The 21,129-nt window shown below is 38.1% G+C and overlaps 1 protein-coding gene across 3 annotated transcripts in view; it reads right to left on the bottom strand.

The window, feature by feature from the left end:
- The window catches only part of CCHR2.PART0H2orf80 (chromosome chr2.part0 C2orf80 homolog), a 438,540-nt gene that overhangs the window by 382,864 nt on the left and 34,547 nt on the right, over nucleotides 1–21,129 (bottom strand). For all 3 annotated transcript variants that reach the window (XM_044060703.1, XM_044060704.1, XM_044060706.1), the window contains exon 3: nucleotides 3,885–3,961. In XM_044060703.1, coding sequence (XP_043916638.1) covers nucleotides 3,885–3,961 — 77 coding nt within the window. The remainder of the gene's footprint in view (nucleotides 1–3,884; nucleotides 3,962–21,129) is intronic.

Genomic DNA, 21,129 nt, shown 5'->3' with positions numbered 1-21,129 from the left:
TTATAAGAGGTCTACCTGCCTTAAGAGCACTCTTTAGCAAATCGGTAAAATGCATAAGGGAACCATTAGGAAGCTCAGAGATGAGTATGAATAAAAATAGCCACTAAAATAAAAAATAACTACAAATCTACCTTTAACTATTTCAGAAATTAAGAACTAATACCCAACAATGTTCAGAGCTAGTCCACAATAATACTTCCCACTGTGACCCAAAGGAAATAGCTAATTTCCTAGCTAACAAATTTAGTGCAAATTTTACTTCACTAATAGTTATAGCTATTCCACAAACTGTATAATTCCAGCCACCCCCTTTATTATGGAACAAGTTCTTGAATTCCTCACAAAATCTAAAAGCACTTCATCCACAAGCCTTGATAATAAATCAAGTTGCCTGATTATCAGGGCTAAACCCCTTTAATCTATGCCTCTCCACTGGTTACATTCTTGAAGCCTGGAAAGTGGCCATTTTATTCCATTACACAAGGGTGGCCCAAGTTCCTGCTCAACCAGGGACCTTGGTAATTATAGGCCTATCAATCTCAGTAATATGTAAAGCTATGAATGGTAGTTTTTTATAGACATCTTTATTAAATCATAACTGGACGTATACATTATTGGAAAAGAAAACAAACCATAATAAAATTGTTTTGATTTCATGTGGTATACTCATTTTTTTAAACAATTATCATTCATACCAACATTGCATAAATTGCTCAGTTCTTGAGCACATTATCTCAGACCTCATTAATCTGGACATTGAAAACTTCTTAACCCTGGATCCTCACCAATTTGTATTTGTCAAAGGAAGGTCTAGCTTCTTCTGCCTCTCTAATTAATTTGTTTGAAAAAATACTGAGGCAGTGGATAGTGGTTATGTAGTACATATAACATTTATGGACCTGGTAAAGGCATCTGACACTCTTCCCAATGCAGGCATTACTGACTGACTTAAAAATCTGAATATAAATCATTCTGTTGTACTTTGTATAGTTAACTAGTTCTCTGTCAAAATCTGTGGTTAGAGTCACAGCTGCCACTTCTAAAAGCAGAAAAGAAAACAGTGTTGTACCCCAGGCTTATTGTTGGGCTCTCTCCTATTTGGCATCTATTTCTCAGATCTTGCATACAACTGCAAATTGGGTGTTATTATTCGATCTTCCATTGACTCACAATTGCTCCATCATGGATTAGACTATGTTAACAACTGACACAAGGATAATAGTTTCAAATAAAATGTGAAAAATGTAGCATTGTTTATTTTAGTAAACAAAACATTTTCACGTACTGTATAGATAGGGTCTATATCAGAACACTGAAGTTTTAAAACTTCGAATGTTCTAATATCGACATGTTTTGAGCGAACGCTAAAAATAGCGAAGCTGCAGAACAACAAATTCATTCCTAGGGAAAGTATACGGTTGGCCGGTTCTGTGGCTTCGCTATTTTCAGCGCTGTGGTGGGAAGTTACGGGTCGGGTTCAGGTAAGTGTGCGATTGTGTGGTTGTTAGGGTTAGGGCACGGGTTAGGTGAGTTAGGGTTAGGGCGCGGGTTAGGTGAGTTAGGGTTAGGGCGTGGGTTAGGTGAATTAGGGTTAGGGGGGTTAAGTGAGTTAGGGTTAGGGCACAGGTTAGGTGAGTGTGTGATAGTGACAGACCTTAGGGTTAGAGTTTGGTTAAGGTAAGTGGATAGATAGTAGTGTATGTACAGTTTAGTGTAGGGTTAGTTGTAGGACTATAAGTCTATGTGTGTGGATTGATGTTTTTTAGGTATGCTTGTATTGTGTGTATGTGTTTCGGAATAGCAAATTTCTTCTCAAGGAAAAAATTTGCTGTTCTGAATGTTTGATATGCGGTTTAGATATTTTAGGTTCGATGAAATAGCATTCTCTATTTTCATCTTTCAATAGCATGATATAAATGCTATAGATAACCCACTCCTCCAATCAAATGCTGTTGCAATGAATCTAGACACTCTTGCTGATAATTCCTTATTGTTTGGCCATCATGTCTCTGCAGTCTGGTTCATATAATTTACAAAGACATTTCCATTAGATCTAAAGAAGTTTTAATTTTCCTTTACCCATATCTCATCAAACCCACTATTGAACATAATGCAGATTTTGGTATGCATCTGTTTAAACATATCACACCATTTGAAAGAGACTTCAGAAATTCATAACTAAAAGATCAGTGGATTCAAAAATCTTAGTTATCAGAACAGACTGGCAGCCCTATCCCCTTACTCAGTCTGTTTCAGACGCCTCCATGAAGATCTGTGTCTAGCATTTTGAACAATGAAAATTCCAGCCCTGCTTGACTTCCTATTCCTTCACAGAACAAATGGCACCTCAAATACCCAGTTGAGGAATTAAACCTTCATCAACAAATAAATAAGACATGTTGGTATGATAGATTCATATCCCAATGTATCACTCACTTCTGGAGCAAACCTCCACTACATGTCAGAATAGCTCTTCTGCCATTTTCAAGGTAAACCTAGATAACTGCCTTGCCCTCCTTGAGGCTGGAGGGACCATTTGAATTTTTATTTTTTTTGACAAAGCCTGTAATGGTCTCCAGACTTATTGCCTAGTATTTAATCATGAATCTATGAAGACAAAAATGACACAACTTTGTAGGCTAGCCTTGTAGATAATAAATAGTGCTCATTTTGTGTGTGGGGGGGGGGGGATCAGTCTTGAGGAGTTACATTACCATCAAAAGCGAATGACATACCCTTGCCAGCGTGTCCATTGCACGCCAAACCAAAAGGGGTACAGAGCATGCTCAGAACTGTATACTATAGTTCTTCGCCCTGTAACACTCTCAGATCTATTTATATTTATAGGTTCATAGGTAAGTACTATGTTAGCTGCCCTTGCAGGCCATTTTAAACCTAGACAATTTCCCTTTTTATGCTCAAAATAACCTATCCCATTTGGTTATAGATTGGCCTCACCCATTGCATGGTCAATAATTATATATTACCCCTAAACAGAATATCTGGGATGATACTGTAGATAATTTGAGGAGATGCATGCATGGGTTAAAGTATTTGTCCAGTAGTACAGGGGGCAATCCTGAGGTGAATTTTCTGTTTCCCATTCATAGAGCTAAGTTGTGCTTGAAAATGGACAGAGACGAACTTTGTGTTAGTCAGCATTTCTCTTTGGCTTATACGGGTAGCTGAAAGCAACATTTATTGCCCCATACAATCTTACAAGCAGAATTTGATTATCCCTCATTTTTGCCCTGCCTGCTGAAAATAATGGGGATAAATAAGTGGTCTGTGGTGTTCTTAGAAGGCAATTACAGAGGAACTGAACAGGAAAACTAGAGCAAGACTCCATATAAAGAAAAAATGTTTTAGTGTTTTTAAGTGATGATAGTACTGAATGCTTTGAAAGCTTCGATACAAAGGATATATAACAAATAGTCGTGCCCTTCCAGATTCCTTGGATGAATTACAGAAAAACTACTAGTACCCTAGTAACAGTTTTAAAGGGGATGCAATGAGCCATGTTCTTGCAGGCAGGGGAACAAATGTCTAGTTTTCAGTGGCCATTTAAAGAAAGCAGCTGAAGAAAACATTCATTGGCATCCAGTGACTCGAGGACATCACTCCGAAAAAATGCAGAAATGCAACTGTCCCCTAAAAGTCATATCCCTCAATGACAATGCTAATGTCTAATCAGTTTGTCCTCTGCACATATATCCAGCTAATCCGTGTCTGATATTTCAAATTTTTACTTTCATATTGTGTTACTCTGAGAAGTTTACTTAACCTACCATATTAACCTGACTCGACAATGAAAACAAAAATGTGTAGCGAGCATTTCTCCCCCCTCAGCTGCCATTAATGAAAAAAAGTATGACTGCACTCACTCAGTTCTGCTGGAGTCGACACCTTCTGCTTCCTCAGACCACTGCAAAGCGACATTAACAGCCAGATCATAGTGAGCCTATGAATAGAGTGATGAATAGAACAACATGATCAGATAAGAAAAGAGCAACACTAAAGCTAAAAACTTTACAAAAAGCTGGAATCAAGGCATACACTGCTCAGTAGGTGAAGAAGCAAAAAAGTTCCTGTGTGGATTACTGAACCTGAGCAGGGTGTGTATGATTTTATATGTATGTCTTTGTGTGTGTGAAGATGTTATGTGTGCATGCATGTTTTTGTGTGTGTGTGTGTGTGTGTGTGTGTGTGTGTGTGTGTGTGTGTGTGTGTGTGTGTGTGTGTGTGTGTGTGTGTGTGTGTGTGCAGGCGCTCATGTTAGCAAGCAAGCAAGCATGTGTGCACATGTGTGTATGTGTGTGTGTGTGTGTGTGTGTGTGTGTGTGTGTGTGTGTGTGTGTGTGTGTGTGTGTTCACATGGACAAGCAAGCGTGTGTGTGTGTGTGTGTGTGTGTGTGTGTGTGTGTGTGTGTGTGTGTGTGTGTGTGTGTGTGTGTGGGTGTGTGGGTGTGTGCGTGTGCATGTATGTGTGCATGTGTGCATGTGTGTGTGTGTGTGTGTGTGTGTGTGTGTGTGTGTGTGTGTGTGTGTGTGTGTGTGCATGTATGTGTGCGTGTGTGTGTGTGTGTGTGTGTGTGTGTGTGTGTGTGTGTGTGTGCATATTCGCTAATGTGGACAAGCAAGCATGTGTGTATGTGCATGGGAGAAGTGCATGCATACTACATATTTCTGTATACAGGTGAACTAAACTAATACCAGACATTTTATCACATTTTTTTCCTCCTTAGCTGTTAAAATCATGTATCACAAACTGCACATTTATCTGCACTTTGCAAAATCCAGTAAGACTAAGAAATATTTCTTCTTAGATACAAAGTACAGACATGTTTACCCAGACAGGAACAGACTGGTATTTCATATATACCGGATATATTCTGCAGGATGAGATGGGGCATAATTCCAGTCATTATTTTAGTAAAAGTATAGCTGTAGAGTGGCTGAGTGCTGTACTGTGAGAAAGTATTATATGTGGTCACTCCTGGGTGATAATTTGTAAACTTCTTGTGTGTGTCACCCCTTGGAAAACTCTCAGCACATCCATAATAGGCAAAATTTGGAAACTTTAAAAAACAGTCTTAAAACCTACTTTTTTTCCCCAGGTCTAAGACTTCATATGATGTGATATGATTGCCTTTTAAATTGTTTACACTTGATTAAATATTATTGGCTGTTCTACAAGACCAGCTCTATGCTAGGCAAAGGTAATATCTTACACGAAAAGCCAAATGCAGTGCTGCTATCAGTTGAGGCAGGAGACTCACATGAACATAAAATGAGAGCAATCCAAATACCAAGTGTGTAACCCTCCAATGGCAATAAAACGAAAAGCAGAAATTCAAAGGAACTTCAAGCAAAATGTATTCATAAAAAATGGTAAAGTTTATTCCAACGAGTAAGCGCTTTCGCCAAAGGCTTCTTCAGACTCTTAAAACAGCGAATAAAACTGTGTGAATCATTTTTAAAACCATGCTTATGCTTTCTATTGGACAATACAAATTAATTCGTCACATGTTAACTAGTCTTAAAAACACAGAAACTCAAAAATGTTGACATCGTTAAGTGCATCACTGAATGCAACATTGTTAAAAAAGAAAGCTTCCATCAAAATACATACTCAATAAACAGAATGCCCTTGCAATTAGATAAAAAATGCATGGAACCTGATATATTCTAAAACATATGCAGCATTATGCTTGATCAAATACCATAGCTACATTCATTAAAAAATTGTTACTACATTCATTGAAAACCCTAACATTCTATCTACTCTTGGTATAGTAAACATTAAAATCCACGGATAAACTGCGTACAAAGCGCGTTTCATTCTGTAGCATCTATAGTAAGATTTATAAAGAGGTGTCTTCAAAGCAACTTAACATATATCAAGTAAACACCTGATATAGTGAAAACGCTATACAAAAAGTGTATGCGTACCTTTCCATCAATGTAACAAAGCGAGTATAATGTATTTCGTAATGTCCCTCATCAAGGAGTCAAACCTCTTCATATCTGTGAAAGACAGTTGTCCAAAATTAAAAATACACAAATAAGAACCTCTTGGATCGCAAACAAAACAAACTGTTTGCAAGTTGTAGAAAGCCGTGTGCTGCAGGAGCTGTGTATACCGTCAGGTACAACCTAACCTCTTACGCATCAATAACACAACGTGCGGTAAGCACGTTTTAAGCATCTAATTAACTAACATCAGAAACGGTGTTTAAATTACTAAAAAATGACTAAAAAATGAAAGTGAACCTATACTCATGTTGTATCATGCATCAAGAACACAAATATATACGCACGATTATGTCCTAAAAGCAAAAACGATCACAAGCTGTTACAAGTTAAAACATGTGCATACTTGTAAAAATAGTTATTAATATGTTCGCAAGAGATAGCAAAATGGCATTAATATGCAAGATAAACATAGAAAGGTTGGGCGTAGCACATAAAAATTCACACAATAAAGCATGAAAAAAGTGTACATATAATGATTCCTAAGTGTAAGGCTCCAGAGAAGATAGGGTCCCTAACTAGTGAAACAAGCAACTCTGTATATATAGGGAAACATACTGGTAAGTCTAGCATGGGCTCTGATATAAGCTGAAGGAAGAATACCGAACATACCCAAAGGTCCAACAGTCCATGGGAATGAAACTAAGAACCTATCTACTTGTGACTATATGGCTCAAAATACTAATGCTATGAAAATAGTTATGTAAAGGCTGACCCTTACCCTGGTATACTATAAGAGGAACATCAAAACATAAATTTGAAATTTAAAAATACCTAACTACACTGTTTAGATAAAGGTGGGTAAAGTCATCTTCGTAGTCTTCTACTTCTCAAAAATGGTTTAAGTTGCACTTTATCATTAAGCCCTGGTGACCTATCAGACCTTAGTCTTATAATCCACCGTGTCTCTTGTTCTAAGGTTTTGTTGATTAGATCGCCTCCTCTAAAACCTACACTAACTTGTTCAATAACACAAAACTTAAAATTATGATTGGTGCCTGCTGCTGTGTTGTGTCTAGCTAGGGCATTTGTCTCAGTGCCTACCCTGATATGGTAAGGAAAGAGTTAGGGAACATATTTACCATATCAGGGTAGGTTTTAGAGGAGGCGATCTAATCAACAAAACCTTAGAACAAGAGACACGGTGGATTATAAGACTAAGGTCTGATAGGTCACCAGGGCTTAATGATAAAGTGCAACTTAAACCATTTTTGAGAAGTAGAAGACTACGAAGATGACTTTACCCACCTTTATCTAAACAGTGTAGTTAGGTATTTTTAAATTTCAAATTTATGTTTTGATGTTCCTCTTATAGTATACCAGGGTAAGGGTCAGCCTTTACATAACTATTTTCATAGCATTAGTATTTTGAGCCATATAGTCACAAGTAGATAGGTTCTTAGTTTCATTCCCATGGACTGTTGGACCTTTGGGTATGTTCGGTATTCTTCCTTCAGCTTATATCAGAGCCCATGCTAGACTTACCAGTATGTTTCCCTATATATACAGAGTTGCTTGTTTCACTAGTTAGGGACCCTATCTTCTCTGGAGCCTTACACTTAGGAATCATTATATGTACACTTTTTTCATGCTTTATTGTGTGAATTTTTATGTGCTACGCCCAACCTTTCTATGTTTATCTTGCATATTAATGCCATTTTTGCTATCTCTTGCGAACATATTAATAACTATTTTTACAAGTATGCACATGTTTTAACTTGTAACAGCTTGTGATCGTTTTTGCTTTTAGGACATAATCGTGCGTATATATTTGTGTTCTTGATGCATGATACAACATGAGTATAGGTTCACTTTCATTTTTTAGTCATTTTTTAGTAATTTAAACACTGTTTCTGATGTTAGTTAATTAGATGCTTAAAACGTGCTTACCGCACGTTGTGTTATTGATGCGTAAGAGGTTAGGTTGTACCTGACGGTATACACAGCTCCTGCAGCACACGGCTTTCTACAACTTGCAAACAGTTTGTTTTGTTTGCGATCCAAGAGGTTCTTATTTGTGTATTTTTAATTTTGGACAACTGTCTTTCACAGATATGAAGAGGTTTGACTCCTTGATGAGGGACATTACGAAATACATTATACTCGCTTTGTTACATTGATGGAAAGGTACGCATACACTTTTTGTATAGCGTTTTCACTATATCAGGTGTTTACTTGATATATGTTAAGTTGCTTTGAAGACACCTCTTTATAAATCTTACTATAGATGCTACAGAATGAAACGCGCTTTGTACGCAGTTTATCCGTGGATTTTAATGTTTACTATACCAAGAGTAGATAGAATGTTAGGGTTTTCAATGAATGTAGTAACAATTTTTTAATGAATGTAGCTATGGTATTTGATCAAGCATAATGCTGCATATGTTTTAGAATATATCAGGTTCCATGCATTTTTTATCTAATTGCAAGGGCATTCTGTTTATTGAGTATGTATTTTGATGGAAGCTTTCTTTTTTAACAATGTTGCATTCAGTGATGCACTTAACGATGTCAACATTTTTGAGTTTCTGTGTTTTTAAGACTAGTTAACATGTGACGAATTAATTTGTATTGTCCAATAGAAAGCATAAGCATGGTTTTAAAAATGATTCACACAGTTTTATTCGCTGTTTTAAGAGTCTGAAGAAGCCTTTGGCGAAAGCGCTTACTCGTTGGAATAAACTTTACCATTTTTTATGAATACATTTTGCTTGAAGTTCCTTTGAATTTCTGCTTTTCGTTTTATTGCCATTGGAGGGTTACACACTTGGTATTTGGAAAGGTAATATCTTAGCCTAGAAGGAACAGTGGTAGTTAGTGATGGGTTGGAAAGTTATGTGTCAAACATCATATTTTTGAACTAAAATGAACGTTAAAGACAGTATTACAGAAGCAGAAGAGGAGGGATCAGTACTCAGAGACGACCACTCTACAGCCAGAGAGGGGAAAAAGGATGAAGAATGCAGCAAAGAAGCAAACAAGGATGACTTGGACTGTTGATGTCTAATATTACTCTGTAATGCCATGATTCTAGATAGGAAGGTGGGGGAGTAGCAGGCTGCAAAGCAGGAGATGAGGGTGGACATTAAAGGTAACACAGAATTATGATCCAGTGTGGTAGGGGATGGTGTTGCCTGAGAAAATGTTGTTCAGGAATGACAGCAAAGGGAGCAATATAGGTGAACAAGCACTCTACATAAAGAAGAGTAGAGAGGAAGAAGAATACCAAACCAACAAAGGGGAAGGAGGGCAGGCGGGCCAGACTCCATGTTAAATGTCCACACATTTAAGGGAAGGGAAAGAGAGGATAGAATTGGCTGATTAATACCATGTAATGATCCCAGAAGCATCAAAGGAGTCAAAGGAAAGGATGAGAGACTGAAGGAGAGAATAAGAGAGTGCAATAGGAAGATGAGGCTAATACTCATGGGGTACTCTGGATCTGCCAGACGTTCATAGTTTCATAGATTCATAGGAGGTTACTAGGCTAATGGCCCTAGGGTCTTTACAAGCTCAGTCATGTTATACCTGTGTTATTTGCAGAGCGCGTGTACGATCAGCACCGACTGTCCCTGTCCATGAGGGACATAAGTACAACCCCAGGGGTGAATTTACAGTCTCCCATCCAATTGTCTAGGTTGCACTTGAATAGGGTCATCAAGGAGCTCTACTTCATGTGAACTGGGAGTTTATTCCAGAGCAACAGCAATCTCTGGGAGATATATCTGTCTCTCCAGCATGTTCTGTTAATTTCACAGGCTAGATTGAGATCCCACAAGCAAGTGATACTTGTCCCATTTGATTTCCAAATGTACAACATTTCCATTAGGGCAGGGTCAGAGACTATTCTGTAGGTCAGGCACAAGTCACATCTCATCAGTCTGTAGGACACAGACTACAATTACAGGGCTTTCAGTCTTCCCATGTAGGTCATGTTTTGAAGGCCTTGAATTTTTTTGGTGAGAAACCTCTGTGGTCTCTCCAGCTGCTGCAGGTGTCTGGTGAGGTACATGAAAAAGGGACCGTCATACTCTATTAGTGGTCTGATGAGGGTCATGTACAGAGGAGTTATAACATCCTTAGTCTTGGATGTGATGCCATTACTTATGAGATGTTCAATGTAGAAGGCTTTCCTTACCACTGTGGACACATGGTGATCAAAGTTTAGATTGCTATCAACCTGTGTTCCCAAATCTCGCACCACTGGGTTTGATCTTGGGGGGGGGGGGGTGCTGTCAGTACTGTAATTTGCAGGGCTTCCCTTTTGCCAACAGAGATAATAATGCATTTTTTTGCATTTAGTTTTAATGTGTGGCTTTGGCACCAATCATTTGTCTGTGTTAGCCCCTGTTGTTAACATTGTTTGAAACATTGTTTCCTTTATGTCTTTATAAAGACATGCATCTGGAGCACTTCTCCCTGGGCTGATGCTGAAAATTGGCTTCATTCCAAGTCGGACTTTCCCGGTTAAAAAATGTTAAATAAAATAAATAAATAAGTTTGGGGGCTCAATGATTGTGCCCAGGTTGCAATCATCAGCAAACTTGGCAAGCCACAGGCCATCTACTTTTGCCTGGACTTCTGAGAAATAGATTCCAAAGAGTAGAGTGCCCAACAAAGATCCTTGTAGTATGCCACCTGTAACTGGTCTGCTGGGAGAAGTGAAAACCCCAACCTTGACAGTATGTGCTCTGTTAGTGAGCCATTTGGCTACTCATCTAGTGATGTATGGGTTAATCCCCAGTTTTTAATTTCTCCAAATCTTTTGGGTTTCTAATACCATGACAGGAATGAACCCCATCCCTAAATCAAAGTACGATTAAAGTTTATGAAATTAGTACTCTTTGATGTCAGCCAAAAGTGCTCTTCGCAGCAACAGCAATGTGCCCAGTAATGACTCCTTCTGCAATTCGCATGGAGTTACATGTATTGGTAGTGTATCTAAATATGATTGCAGACTCTTTTTTATAAGACCTATAGCTCCTACTACAACTATTGGAACTATCTGGGTATCTTTCTTCCACATTGCTCTCGTTTCTGCTTGCAAATCCTGATATTTTATGACTTTGTATCTCTCTGTATGCAGAACACTGTAGTCACTGAGTGTGGCAATTTCAATGATCAATGCTACTTTGTATTCTTTTCTTGGATCTGGTTTTCTAACATCTATCTTTTGAACTGTTAGTAATGGATGATCCCGTGTGATGTAGACTTCATCATTTTCTATGATACTTTGTGACTCATGCTTCCAGTGTTTTTCATCCACTTCAATACCATAATGTTTGCACAATTCCCAGTGCAGAAGTCTTGCCACATTATTATGCTTTTCAGTATACAGTCTATACTCTTCAAACAGTGACACTTCTTGTCTTAGTTGCTTTATATTTTTCTCTGTTTGATGCTTACATGATGGTATTCGATTTCTCCCCTTTCTCTCCCTCACTACCCTATGTTCTTGTGGTAGAACTTTATCAGTTATTAATTTAGCTGCACAGTAATATATCCTGTTTACTTCCATTATATCACATAGATCTCTATGGATAGTCCTAATTACTGTGTTCATTTGTTTTATCAAACTTCTGACTTTTTGTGTTGACCTTCTGCAGTCTATTTCTTTCATTGATCTTAATATGTCTGTCTCTAATAAGTCAAGCAACTCTTCTCTTAGCTCGTTTTTCTAAACTGAGGGCACATTTTTTTGTTTTCCATTTCCTGCGGGCATTCTATAGAAAGTTCTATTGCATCTTTCTGTGACACATTCTCTTCAGTTTTATCCTATGCCATCCGTTCTTCTGTTATATGATAACTTACTGGCCTGTCACTCCTCAAAATTGACTGCATCAGAGTTTTCACAGTTTCCTGTTCATTCCCTTGCCAGCCAGCTTTAAGTGACTGTTACACTGGTTTCCTGTGGAAGGCTCCAAAGTAGCTTCATATGGCACCTGACCAAATGCTTCCAGTTTCTCTGGTTTACCCTTAATTTGGAATTCTATTGCTCTATCCTTTTGTGGTGCTTTCTGAATTAGATTTTTAACACTGAATCCTTCACTTTGGAGGTACTCCATAACCTCAGTTTCTATTTTTTAACTCCTCCATTACTGATCTGATTTTCTGCTTTTCTTCTTTGTCTTCTTATTTTTTGTATTGTAAAGTTTTCCATGTCTAGATTCCTTTGCCTGTATTTCTCTTCAAATATCTTTGGTGTTGCTATTTTTGTATTGATTAGTTTTGCTCTCTCCTTTGCATAGATATTACACATATTACATAGTGTTATATTACAATATTACACTATATTAACTCTTGTTTTCTTTCCCATGTCCATATTTCCTCTTTGGACGTCTCCTGATCTTCCTGTTTCTCCTTGCTTTGGGGACTCATTCTATCATGCTGTGATGTAACCTATTTTAGACCTTCTACATCAAATCCTTCACTTTGCAGACACTCCATAACTTCAACTTCCATTTTTTTTCAATTTCTACTTTACTGATCTGCTTTTCTACATTCCCTTTTTGTGATATTATTTTTTTTGTGAAATTTTCCATGTCTATATACCTTTCCCTGTATTTCTCTTCGAATATCTTTGGGGCTGCCTTCTTTATGTTGATAAATTTGGCTTTTGCCTTTGCATAAATATTACACCATATCAAATATCTCCTTCTTTCCCACGTCCATATTTCTTTTTTATACTTTTCAAAAATATTTAGGTTTTTGTTGTTTATATTTTTGCACTTCCTCAGATGCTTCTTTTTTCCAAACAGATCAAAGTTTCTTGGTCTATATAATGTTTTTAAAATATCTGTTGTATTGACCACAAAATTTTATTTGAAGCTTCTGACACTTTTTCTTGCAGAAGTATTTTTCTTTCCTCTAATTTCTCTCTTAATCTTTTTGTATATCTTGTGTCTGGAAATTCTGGGCTTTTTGCATAATAGTCACAATACGTAATTTTTTTTTATCCTCAATAGTCCACTCTATCGTCTTTATGGCTCTTCTTTGGGCTATCAGTTTCTGTGATTTTTGTGGACTGCTACTTCCTTCTACAACAGAAGGGCTATCCTCCCCCTGGGCCTGGCCCCATTGTAGGAATGTTTCTGTATTTTGAAGATTCTATACTATTTTTTCCAGTCCTGGCATCAGTGTGCCTACCAGGATTAGGCACTTGTTATCCTGGGCCTTGTGCACCCAGATGTCTTTTTTAAATTTTCACCTACTTCTGTCCATGATATTTTCTATATAAATACACTCTATATATCAGTGTCACCTTGGTGAGATTTTGTAGAAAACAGGGTCTACCTCATGAAGGTACTCACCAAGACTTGAGGATGAATTAAATTTCAGTATTACTACTCTCCTTTGCTTGCTGACTTTTCAATTCTCTATTCGGACCCCGCTGGGATACCCAGCTTGGAGGGTTTCTCAATGATAGCTGAGTGGGGGATTGTATCTAAAGCCTTGGCTAAGTCAAGATAGGCAGTATGTACTGTTTTGACTTCATTCAGGGTTTTGGTGACATTCTCTAAGAAGACCACCAGGTTCAGTAAGCATGATCTACCCTTAACAAAGCCAAACTGAGTCGGATCAAAAGTTTGAAGGTTGCCCATGTCCTTATTGATAAGGTCCATGATGATTCTTTCCATGGTCTTGCAGATAAAGCTGGTCATGCTTGTGGGTCTATAGCTCCCAGGGTCGGTTGATGGATCCCCTTTGTGAAAGAGGATTACTGTTGCTGTTCTCCACTCTGCTGGAACAAAGCCAGTGCTCAGGCTGAGGTAAAACTGAGTGCCAAGTGGTTCCACTAGATCTTGCTTTAGATTGTTTAGTAAGCAGCCTCAGATGTTATCTGGTCCCATAGAAGCCATGTTTTTGGCCTTGGAGAGGGCAGATATGACCTGCTCTTTGGAGATACTAGGTACAGGACTCATGTCAGGTATGCTTTGGAGTATGGCTGGTGGGGACAGGGTGAAGTTTGAGCCAAATCTGGTGGCTATCAGGTTTGCAATTTCCTCAGGTTCAGTATGAGAGGTACCATCCACTACGATTTTGGCACATAGTTGGGCATTCCCTTTTAGGTTTTGGATGTAGCTAAAGAATGCCTTATGATTATCCTTAGCTACGGATGCTAATTTAGCTGTGTAACTAGCTCTAGAGGACCTTTCAAAATATCTGATTTGCTTGTTCAGGCTATGGAGGGTATTCTTCTTTTGCTGAGTAAGTTCCCTCTTGTTCTTAGACATCACTTTCTTCTTTCTGTTATATAATCTATTCATAGTTGAGGTCCACCAGGGTGGTGTGTTTTTTTGAGAAGACCTAGTTTTGATCCAGTCAGCTACAGCCAAGTCTATTCAGTTGTTTAAGTAGTTATACAGGGCATTTGTGTACCCGTCTGCATAACAGTCATTGTTGGCTATGTTAGCAGGGGGTTTGAAACTTTTTATACCAGTGCCTAGTAGGCTGCAGTTTGCTTTGGACAAATGTTTCAGGTTTTTTTTGTTTTTTTTGCTCCTATGGTGGTGTCAAGTCTGATGGTTACTTAGAATGAGACAGATTTTTGGCCTGACCTTACCAGGGCAACATATAGGTGGTAGTGCAGTAACCCTCCATGTTGTCAAGGACATTTGAGCCCCTTGTGGGGGTGCAGACTAACTGTTCCAGGGCATTTGTATTGACAATACCCAAGGACCTCAGGGCAAGCATGTTTGCACTGCTGTATGTCATTCAAATGATGGAAGGATAGTTGAAATCTCCCATGACCAATGTGTTTGGCTGTATAGTGAGTGTCTATAGTAAGTCCAGTTAGGCAGTGCACTTCTCTTAGCTCATGGTGGGGACCTGTAGATGTGGTAGGGTGTTTTAACTATAATTAGTTGGACCTGGCATAGCTCAAGAAAGTCATATTGCTTAACTAGTCTCAAGGTGTATTTGGCTTTAATGAAAATGGATACACCTCCACTTTGTTTCTTTCACACTTGTTTTGGGGTCTGAATGTGTGGATAGCAATGTAGCCTTGCACGGCCTGGGTGCTCTCTGCAGCCTTGAACCAGTGACTGCATAGATGTAAGCATCTTAAAAGGTGAGGAGTGCTTCTAAGGAGATTCAGAGCTACAGGGTTAAGAATAAGAAGGACTTGATTGAGGTCTTGGACTTTTACAGGTTTATCCACCTCTTGCAGGACTGTACCAGAAAGGGCTGAATCCTGGCATCTTCCTAAACTAATTGGAGAAAATCATGATCAGAGATCTTCCGGGTAAAGGCATGATTACCCAGCACTACTGTGTCACTGTGTGTTTTACAGTGGGGGAAGGTAAAGAAGACTATTAATATTACAAAGATTGCGGTGCAGGATCTTAGGACAGTGAATTATGCTAAGCTGGGAGAGAGGAAGAAAGATGAGTTATGAGACAAAGAGCAGGATGGGGAGGAGTAAACAAGCTATGAGGATGGGGTGGAGGTGCAGTGCTTAGAGCTATGAGCAATGGTTTCAGGTCGCATAAGGCAAAAAAGGAGAATGTCAGTGTACCTGTGTAAGAATGTGCAACTACAGATTAGGGCAAAATATAGCACATAAAACAAGTGGAAAGTAGGGTTGGGTAGATGGAAGTGGCACAGTTCAAGGTGGGTAGATAAGGGTCAACAAAGGTATGAGGGGGACTTCCAAGATGGCTGCACATTAATTCTTGCCCTCTTAGTATGAAAACAGAAACCCAGCAGAGAAGGCCAGTGGACTTTTGTATCTCTGGGTAAATTTCAGTAACTGGCTAGTAAGTCCACTGCCTGGATGCCAGGAAAAAAGAAATACAGAATGAAGGAAAATCAGCTACAAAAGGTGAGGAAAAACACTGAATGGGAAAAGTAATGCAGCTGTTTAGTAAAAAGCAGTACAAGCTCCAGACATGACTTCCAGTAACCTAGAGGAAAGTATAAGACAACTGCACACAGACCTGATTAAAATAAATAAAATACTGATGGAGTATATCAAGTCAATCAACAAAAGACTGGAAAAATGGAAGAAGCTTCAGATAAGTGATACAACTGCAAAAATCAGAGGTCAAAATGAAGAAAAGGCTGATTGAATATGAGACTGCTCAAGAAGGAATGTTTCAAAAAAATAATAGAATTAAAGGACAGAGCAAGTAGTGAAAACCTGAGATTTTTTGCTATACCTGAGAAGCTGAAAGGAACAGACTGTATTAATTTTATGAAGCACAAATAAGCAACTAGACTTGTATTCAGTTGCAGGAGTTGTTATTAGAAAGGGCACATCCTCTGTATGCTCCAAGCCTGACTATGGAAAATTAACATAGACCTTTAACAGTAAATATGCAATCCTACCAACAGGAGTTGATTTTGGCAAAACTGTGGCAGAAGGACAAAATACTAAAAGTAGGAGATAACAGAGTATTTGTGGCAAATGATTACTTCTTGTACACCAGGCAGAAGAGCAGTACATTTATTCCACTATTCAGGGAATGTCAAGAAGCAGGAGTGAGATTCAAACTGCTGTACCTAGCTACCTTCAAAATGTTCTTCCCTGGAGGGACAAAATCATTTTTGATGAAGTACATGCTAAAGAAAAATACAAAAGTTTATCCAACAAAGTGAGCTGTGAAACAGAATTAGATTCTGCTTGTTGTTCTTCTGGTAATAAACAACACAGAAATACACCCTGGGGATCACGTCTGTGTCTCTGCTTGACAGTGGCACAGGAAAATAACTTTCTTGGGTGGCGTAAGCCATGGAACCTTGCTGGCTAGCCTTACATAGGCCCTTGGGTTGATAGCCTAGTACCTACCTATGAACCTATGAACCTATGTTTCAAGGGAAAATGCTGGACAGAAAGAATGGAACACAAGAACTGAACAGAAGAATTGAGAGTACATTGGAAATGAAACAGAGACAGGATTTGGGAGATGGAGATGAACAGGAATAAAACCAGTAACTTGAAAATTGACAAATGTGGGATTACAAACAATAATTATATTTGTGAAATATGACAGAACAGAAAATCTGAAAATACTGGACTTTTTTGGACTTTGTTGGACTTGTGGGAGACTCTAAAGTATATGCCTTACTTTATGTCATTAATGTTCAGAAAAATACTTACGGGAGGCGAAGAGTTAATGTTTAGAAAATACTTGTGGATGGGGAAGAGGATAGAGAAAGCTAATTCTAAGTAAAACATTTTTTCTTAATACTGCTATTGAATTATGATATGATATAAATTATTATATTGAATACTGCTATTGAACTATAATTTTCTTTGCATGCTACAAAGTAAAGTTTTCTCAGTTGGTTTTAAGTGTAATAGGGATAGTATTGAAACAGGTACTGCTGTTTTTTTTCCTCTTCTTTTCTTTATCCCTTCTTCTCTATTTCTCCTTATTCAATTTTAAGAAATGTAGGCACTGGAGTCCACGTGGACTATAATGTTTGCAGATGACATTGTGATCTGCAGTGAGAGTAGGGAACAGGTGGAGGAGACTCTGGAGAGGTGAAGATATGCTCTAGAGAGAAGAGGAATGAAGGTCAGCAGGACTAAGACAGAATGTATGTGTGTGAATGAGAGGGAGGATAGAGGAATGGTGAGGATGCAGGGAGTAGAGGTGGCGAAGGTGAATGAGTTTAAGTACTTGGGATCAACAGTTCAGAGTAATGGTGAGTGTGGAAGAGAGGTGAAGAAGAGAGTACAGGCAGGATGGAGTAAGTGGAAAAGAGTGTCAGGAGTGATTTGTGACAGACGAGTGCCAGTAAGAGTGAAAGGGAAGGTATGCAAGAGGGTAGTGAGACCAGCTATGTTATATGGGTTGGAGACAGTGGCATTGACAAAAAGGCAGGAGTCAGAGCTTGACGTGGCAGAGTTGAAGATGTTAAGATTTGCACTGGGTGTGATGAGGATGGACAGGATTAGGAATAAGTATATTAGAGGGTCAGCCCAGGTTGGAAGGTTTGGAGACAAAGCCAGAGAAGCAAGATTACATTGGTTTGGACATGTGCTAAGGAGGGATGCAGAGTATATTGGGAAAAAGATGCTAAGGATGAAGCTGCCAGGTAACAGGAAAAGAGGAAGGCCTAAGGTAAGGTTTATGGATATAGTGAGAGAGGACATGCAGGTGGTTGGTGTGACAGAGCAAGATGCAGAGGACAGGAAGAAATGGAAACAGTTGATCTGCTGTGGAGACCCCTAACGGGAGCAGCCGAAAGAAGGAGAAGAAGAAGGCACTGCAATGTAAAAAAGTCTAGTTAAAAGAGCATGACAAAAGAAAAATTAATGCGATTTTTCTCATTCTTGCATGGGGAATGACTGGATCAAGGCCATTAGCTTGATCTAGTAACAAGATTTAAGAGAAAGCAAGTAAATAAAAAAGAATAATGAATATTATAAGGCTTATTCTAGCAAGTAAATGCATACTTAGTAGCAATTCTGTATCTGGTCCTCATATCTCCATGGAGACAACATGATAAAGAGAAATTGGCTGCAATCTGATAAAGAAAAAATAGCTAGAAGATAATGTTCTCTGAAAGCATTCAGGTATTTCCCAGCTGGGAGAGCTATAAAGTTAATGCAAAACCAGACAGCACTTAATAGAAGCAAAGGCAGTACCATGCATCGTAGCATGGATAACCTTTCTTTTATTTTAACTTATGTCTGTGAGTGTAGCTGTCAGTTTGGGATATTTTTGTTCCTAATGTTTGAAGATGTATATAGTTTTGTGTGTTAGCATTAAGTTAACAGGCTTTAGGGGGGTTGGGTGTGTTTGTTGGCTTTGTTTGAGGGCTTTCAATAAAACAAAAAGTTTTGTAAGATGTTACATAGGCTCAAATGGATATGACAAGAAATAACTGTATAAAAGTTCAACCTGCCAAACAGTATATGAATGTAACACAAAAACTGGAACTAGACATTTAACAAAAAAGCTGTTATACATAAAATGTGGAAATAACTTTTTAATGCAATGATGCTTTCTCTGATGTCTTTAAATATCAATGTTCTCACAGATAAATACACAAAAGAAAGAGCTGTGAACTATATTAAAAAATGTAGAGTGCAAATAGTTATGCTGTTGGAGACATACTTGAAAAGCAGTGAACATGTGAATTTAATAAAGAAAGGTTTTCAGGATGGTTATTTGGTGGAATACTTGCGACAACGGAAAGGTAGACTACTTATATTAATTGCAAGAGGAGCTCCAATAGCGATGGAAGATGATAACAAAGATAATAATGGTAGATTTGTAGTACTAAGGGATTGCTGGCAAGGGAGGAGGATTACAGTGGCATGTATTAATATTCCACCTAAAACTGCTATAATGGAGCTTAAAAAGATTTTGGGAGAAATAATCATCTTTCAGCCAGCAATATTACTTACAGGTGGGGAGTGAAATTTGATTTGCAACAGTGAAGATGTATCTGGGGGGCCCAGAAGGGAAAGTATAACAAAAGAGGGTAGACTTTTGAAAACATTTATGAAAATATTTAGCTTAGAAGATGCGAATTCAGTACTAGGAGTTTGGAGTGAATTTGCATATTATTCCCCAAGATACAAAAACTGGGATAAGCTAGACAGAGTTTACATGTCACAGGAACATGTGCATTTAATTGAGGGTCTTGATACACACCCAATAACTATTTCAGATCATGCACCAATAATAATAACTAAAATAAAAACACAGTGTAATGAAAAAGAGAGGCAATGGCATTTTCCCACCTACCTGTTGAAAAGAGAGGAATTTAAGAAATTGGTAATGGAAATTATTCAGGTGCTATTAGAGAAGATAGAAATTACTTCTGGAAATATAGGAAGAGAGTGGGATAAAATTAAAGTGGAGTTTACAAATAAGGGGATAAATAAAAGAAAGGGAGATATGGTTAAGAAGTAACAAGTCCACACTGGTAATTTCTGCTTGAGCAGAGGAACCAGGCAGGGGTATCTTCTTTCCCCTTTGTCATTTGCATGATATTTAGAACTATTGGCAAAGAAAATAAGGGACTCAGAAATTCAAGGATATAATTGGTATGGTAGTCAAGAAAAGGTGGTTCTATTTGCAGATGCTAGTATGTTATACCTGATAAAACCAGAAAAGGACATTACAGTGTTGTGGAACATTTTGAGACAGTTTCAGATCTTTTCGGGATACAGAATTAATGAAGCTAAAACAAAGGCAATAAGTGGTAAATTGTGTATCACACACACATTGGTGCAGCAATATCCATATTTTATGGGCACATGATAAAATGTATTTAGGAGTATGGATTAAAAATGATTCTGATGTGGCAGCTAAGGATATCTGGAAAGAGACTAAACAAAAGATAATACAAAAACTGAGAAATTGGATGCTCTGCTATATTGATATGGATAGTAGGATACAACCAGTTAATGTGTTTTAGTCCCTTTAGTCTTATACACAGGTCAGACATATTTTTATCAACCAGAGGAGAAGTTGTGGATGGCAATTAATAAAGAGCTGAAGGACTTTATCTGGGAGGGGCAGATGGCATGAGTCAAATGGGATACGCTGATTCTTCCAATAGAACAAGGTGGATTGTGATTACCTGATTTGAAAGAGTATTTCAGAGCTGCACAGTTAAGGCTCCTATACATAGCAGAAGTAGAAACCTATAATTCAAAGTGGAAAGGGATGATGATAAAACAGGGGTAAAGCTCAATAAACAGGAGAGAACTGGATTTTGGATGCAGATCTTTAAGGATATTAACAATAATCATACAGAATATCATATTTATAAAATAGCAGAAAGTATTCTAATAACCAAGTCAACACAGGAATGGAAGAAGGAGATTCTGCTGATAGGGATGACTACAATCAGGGATACAGACAATAGGCAAGAGGGGGGGGCTGGAATTTATTGGAGAAAACTGGCAAAGAAACCAATGTATTGGCAGTAAATAAATACAGATGGAAAGGTAATAAAATGGGAAGACACCAATAATTTATTTGTACTGCAGGATAGAGATTCCCTTCCCTATCCAGGCTTGATATCAGAGTATAGGCAAAGAGAAAGAAATAGAGGGCTCTTAAATGAAAGACCAGCACTTGTAGAGTTTTTAGTAGACTCTACAATAGAAGTTGACATTAAAAAAGG

The sequence above is a fragment of the Protopterus annectens genome, chromosome 2.part0 (genome assembly GCF_019279795.1).
Source record: "Protopterus annectens isolate FY-2018-M chromosome 2.part0, PAN1.0, whole genome shotgun sequence".
Classification (NCBI taxonomy): Eukaryota; Metazoa; Chordata; order Ceratodontiformes; family Protopteridae; genus Protopterus; species Protopterus annectens.
Note: the sequence above shows the minus strand (reverse complement) of the source record. Positions and strands in the feature narration are given on the sequence as shown.